This window comes from Haliotis asinina, chromosome 6 (assembly GCF_037392515.1).
Source record: "Haliotis asinina isolate JCU_RB_2024 chromosome 6, JCU_Hal_asi_v2, whole genome shotgun sequence".
Classification (NCBI taxonomy): Eukaryota; Metazoa; Mollusca; class Gastropoda; order Lepetellida; family Haliotidae; genus Haliotis; species Haliotis asinina.
The window spans coordinates 15,630,933-15,636,815 of NC_090285.1; the positions used below are offsets into that span (position 1 = coordinate 15,630,933).

General features: G+C 43.3%; 1 protein-coding gene across 1 annotated transcript; it reads right to left on the bottom strand.

Annotated features, from left to right (window-relative positions):
* Positions 1-3,723: 3,723 nt before the first annotated feature.
* LOC137287706 (UDP-GalNAc:beta-1,3-N-acetylgalactosaminyltransferase 1-like) lies at positions 3,724-4,620 on the bottom strand. Its single transcript, XM_067820095.1, has one exon. The coding sequence runs from the start codon at positions 4,618-4,620 to the stop codon at positions 3,724-3,726; it is 897 nt and encodes a 298-aa protein (XP_067676196.1).
* Between the last annotated feature and the right edge of the window lie 1,263 nt (positions 4,621-5,883).

The window sequence follows — 5,883 nt, forward strand, 5'->3', positions numbered from 1 at the left end:
AGCAGGCCCTGTGGCAAATCTACTTACCAGCACTGCCTTACACACCTACAAGGTAATTTGACGTGTCTAAGCCCAATCGCGTGCATCAAGTCGACTTGATGGCGTTCATGGGTGCCGTGTCACAGCTGCTAACCAAGCACGACGTTAAGGTTAGGCGTGACGTACCCCGAGCTCATTGCAGCTAAGCCAAGTCAAGAGTCCAGTCTGACACCAGTACGCTAGAGAGATGACCACAGAACAACGGTTTGACGGAATGGGTCAAGCTCTCGTGAGGTACTTCTAGCAGCCTGCGGAACACGAAGGAGACATGGTCGGTCTAGACTTACAGATAGATAAAGTTGACATCGATTTTTGTACTGGTTAATAGACGGACCAAGAGCACCCGACAGGGAGGACCTGCAGATCATACCTCACTGCATTATGTTACTACCCAAAACATATAGCATTTGCTAAGCATTATTTAGCATTACTAAGCAATTGGTAAGTCACTGGTTGGTCGGTTTTTAGCAAGAGCTTGGCGTGTTTCATTTCAGCTAGCTGTTTCTTCACACGTTCTCATTCTTGTTTGCTCATCACATCGTCCTCTCGTAAGCAGTCCTCAAACGAATCCGTGTCCTTGCATCCGTGGAATAAGGCCACCTATCACCTCTGTTTTAACACAAAGTCGAATTTCTGCGTCACACGTTTCGCTGTGCTCTGGATGCTGTCCAGACTAGGTGAGGTATGGCTGCATGTCTCTCTTTCTTCTTATTTCTTTGTTAGCGCTGCTGCAGTCCAGGATAAACAGCGTAGGCAACCTGGGCAGTATCGTATCCTGGTTGCTGAGCACGTTGTCTAAAACGGCCACTTGGTTCGGTTCACCATCGCCGTGGCTGGGCTGCTATGCGTGGTGGCTAAGGAATCAGTAACCAAATAAGACCCAAACCCACAGCGATCCCGCGGATCACCAGTGCTGTTTTATAATCGATGTGCTGGTGATTGATTGCCAACCTGTGAGGAAGACGTGGCTGTAGGGGTGTGCATTTAAACAAGAGCATATTTCCACTCACTGACAGTAAGATCTCCGAGGAAGAGTTCTGTGTGGTTCTCTCCGAACTTACCAAATACCTCAATATGATTCGGTCCAACGCCGTCATCAGCGAGAAAAAGTACATACAACAGCAAGCCAGACAGGCTTTTGTCTCAGAAACCAAAGAGATTACAGAAGATACATGACATAACCTAGTGACAGTGACACAGTCTGGGAGTGTTGGATCGCGGCCATAATGGCCAGTAAGGTAAAGGTTTCACCAGGGTTTTCCACAAATAAAGTCATCATTCAGACAGACGTGATCCAAAACCCACCATCAAATATTACCCTAACTTAACCATTTTTACGATAGGTCTCTATGAAAAAAACGTTGTTCTGTGCATACTTTCTGCCAAGAGCATGCACCTTGGGCAAATTCACGTGCACGTGAAACGCAGGAGTAACAGGCCACCATCTCAGCACGAACATGCATGTTTTCCCTCATATAAATTAGGCTGCGTTTTTTATCCCTTGAGTGACTTTTCGGTTTAAATGGCACCCAAAGCGTCCATTAGTCAAAGATGGCAGATCATTGGTATGCACAGGATCGGGATGTCATGCCGTGCTATTGGCCGAGAATTGAATCTAAGCCACACGACGATTAGCAAGTTAATTGCCAAACATGGTGCCACAGGAGAGGAAAACAGAGGACAGAGTATTGGTTTGAATGGCTAGGCGTAATCCATTCCTCAACAGTGTGCAGCTGCTGAACCTACGGCACCCTTTCCAAAGACTGTCCATCGGCACTGTCCGGAAACGTCTGCATGCTGCAGGTCTGAGAGCAAGATGTCCAGTCAGAAGACCACTACTGACCCCCAGGCACAAACAGGATTGTCTAAATTGGCGCACAGCAAGGTTGGGGTGGAACATTAGATCATGGCGGCGCATTCTTTGGTCCGACGAAAGCCGGTTTCTTCTGCACGTTACAGACGGTCGTGCGCGAGTCTGGAGGTCAAGAGGAGCAGCATATCACCAGGGAAACATCCAGGAGGAGGTACCCTTTGGATTAGATAGCGCCATGGTGTGTGGTTGCTGTTCATTTGACTGCAAGCTTGATCTGATCATCATTCCTGGGAATCTTATTGGACAGAGATACCAGAATGAGATTCTGAATGAACGTGTGGTGCCTCATTTTGACAACCACAATCTTGCGAGCCGGCCTGTCTTCATGGACGGCAATGCTAGAGCTCACCAAGCCCTTGCTGTTCGACAGTTTCTCAGGAACCACGCCATAGACACGATACCATGGCCACCTCGAAGCCCCGACGTCCACCCCCTGGAGCATCTGTGGGACATTCTGGGCCGCCACGTCAAGCAGAGGGAACCTCCAGTCAATTCCCTGCAGGAATTGTATCAGGCTTTGGTGGAGGAGTGGAACAATACCACTGAGGAGGATCAGGAGGCTCACTGAGAGCATGAGACGTGTCATTGCTGCCAGAGGTGGATACACAAGATATTGAAGACATTTCCCTACGTGAAACTGTCCCAAATAAGCTTCGGTTTCTATGGACGTTCGATGTCTTGTGTTCATTTAATAACTGTGGATGGCAATACTTTTCAGGGGCTTGTAATGTCTGGTATTGCTGTCATTAAAAGATGTTGCCTCAAATTCATGCATTACCATTTTTTACAGGTGATTTGCCAATGAGAACTGAGAAAGATACCTAAAGATCACAAATATCCCATTCAACGGTCTTTGAATACCATTTTTTTCGCACAGTCAACTTTATGTACAACTTTCTGAAGTAGGTGGTGCGTTACTTTTGATGAGGTGTATACTTTCCTTCCCTGTTCGACCAAGCCTCCTGAAGTATACTTGCATTGCGTTCCTGTTCGACCAAGCCTCCTGAAGTATACTTGCATTGCTTTCCTGTTCGACAAAACGTCCTGAAGTATATTTGCATCGTTTTCCTTTTCGACCAAGTCTCCTAAAGTGTAGTGGAAAGCTAGGTTAGTGCATATTCAGGTATTTCTTGGCCATTTATCAGCAACACGTTCATTTTCAAACCCTACTTACGCTTTTATCAACCCTATATTTGTGTTACATGTGGATGTCCGTGTCTTGTGAGGTATCCCTTGAAGTATAAGGTAGTTCCCTTACCATTACTACATTACTGATGATCATATATTATGGAAAGTGACCACTTTAATAACGCCAATGCAATCCTATGTCTGGATCTTTGGGATCAGTAAGCCACTGCGGGGTTGTCTTCTTACATACAAACTAACAATGAAGATCCCCTGCTAGTTTTTATTATAGTAATATGACTAACAACGTTTCAAAGAGGGTTGCTGGAAAACAACAGTGTTGAGCGTTACAGCACAGGTTTAGTTTGTGCACGAAAGGCAAGGAAGCCTTAACTTTCAACAAATAGTTTCTCATACAAATAGAATGGCGCACATAGTATTAGATGTTTAGTTATCACAAAAATAAATATTTTGGAGTGAGTGAGTTTGGTTTTACGGTGCTTGGGGCCATATTCCAGCAACATCACGGTGTGTGAAACGAGAAATGGCCTTCTTAACCTGAACGCCTTTATCACCGGGCTACCAAATAGCGTCATCATTGAAATTTCCCATCGTCTTGAGTAAAATCTTGCTGGATATATATTAAGTGTCCTATATTACTACCTGTTATAACGCGTGTACAGCATTCACACCCACAAGGTCTGTGTTTGATTTCTCAAGAATTTTTTTCGGAACTGCACAAACCCATACAGATCCTCGATGAACGTACTGAATATTATAGGACATGATTCGGCAGTTCTGAAACATTCCACAGCAATTGATCCATTTACTTCGAAATACATGTTTGTTTTGGCGCTAGTTATGGGAGCATAGCGTAGGAAGGTCCGAGACGTTCCGTAAATAAATACATCGGAAATCCAGAAGAATGGCGTCATCAAAGAAGCCTTGTACAAGAGGGGCACCATGTCACCTTTCAATACCACTGCATATCCACTGCAGTATTTAACGGGGTAGTAAACGTAGTGTCTGTATGTATAGTCGTCCAGCATCCACTTGCCTTTCTTCAAAACATCTGAATAGGTTAGGCTGTTGCATATAACAGCATGGCGTGTCTCAAATTTCAGAAATAATGTGTAGAAAAAGTTGTATATGTCGACATACACGTCATCATCAATTTTGATGACGTAGTTCACATTTCTACAATGGCGGCTGATCCATTTGAATCCAAACACAGTTTTGTAGGAAAGGTTTCTGTAAGTGTCAAGAAAACTGCCTTGGAGAATGTCCCTGTATTTTTTCATCTCAAATCTGATGCTGTTTTGAGTGCGTCTTACAAATTTGTCCGGCCATCCAATCAGAAACAGAATTCGTATGGTGTACTTCTTGCTGATGACGTCACTTGTCAACATATCTCTGATTACATCTCGCCTCCTCCCGTTCGATGGCGCTGTGATGACGACAAACAGTGAGTGGACTTTTGCAGCTGATGAGCATAGATCACGATTCTGACGAACAATTTTGAAATTTGGGTCGGCTGATTGCCTTACGGTTTTATATCTACTTTCAGGAAAAGCGGTATACATTATACGAGACAGATCGCCTTCCCATAGGCTTTGTTGTCCATTCACCACATTCAAAGCGTGTTCAGGGAGTTTACTAGAGAATCCAATCAACACCAGAGTGGTGATCGTATACATTATTGCAAAACAGGCCATGCAATGGAGGTATCCAAAGGTCATAGTTGTTGTAAAGGCAAATGAACTATCTGTGGTCAGTTGCCAGCGTCAAAGTACGTTTGCTCAACGTCATTCTAATCTTTGCTTGCGGCTAAGATTTACTATACACATCCGTAGAGCAGTTACAGGATGATGATGTCCCTGTTTCACAATCCAAGATCCAGTTCCTCCGTTATCATTCCTCAAGGACGAAACACGAATTATTAGCCTGAAATCATAGTGTGTATTATAGCACTCAATTTCTTTGCAGATCTGTGAAAGGGAGCCTTGCGGAGTGCAATTAAGAGTACAAGCGTTTAGATGCTGCTGGTTTCAGTCTATCATGAGCTTCCTGTTTCTGTACACAGCTGTTTCTTTCGTGTAATTACAGTAATGTAATGTTAGAAGATAAATACTGGTGTCATACTTGATTTGTTTGATTGGCAGTTTTAGAAGCTGGAGAGTAATAAGAGGGTAAGATTCTTTATGGTTAAAAACTTCCTTATTACATATGATGCGACGTTTCGGTATGGATCCTTATACCGTTGTCAAGCAAGAGTGGAGTAATACATCACAGAACAGACTTATATACATGGACATGGATAAAGCAATAACAACATGTAGGTATGAATCAAAGGCGGGGGATTAACAACAACAACAACAACAACAACAATGGGTGGTAGTAATGATGTGACAATAAGAGGAAGCCAATAGTGGCTGTAGCTGTAACAAAGTATACATGGCTGATAGGGTAATTACCCTCTTAATGCCCTCATACTTACAGTCATCATTCGAGATTCTGTTCTGTCCTACACCTGAAGAAAGAGACCATCGTTCATGAGAGATAGCCCTTCTAGCATCTTGTCCTGTCCGGTGACACCAACAGTCAAACACATTCGCACTTCTGTAAAAAACAGTAAAAAAAATATTTAGGATGTTTTTGAGAATATGGAACGCTAGTTTGTCATAGAAAGGAATTAAGCACTGTTTATATGAACACTTAGAAAGCACTGTTCAAAATATAAGTGAAACAAACATATTGTTCAATCTATAGGTTTATCAATGTAATACCGTATTACCAATACTAGTGGTAATTACAAATATGTTTGAGTGTGCTATGGGCTTATGTAT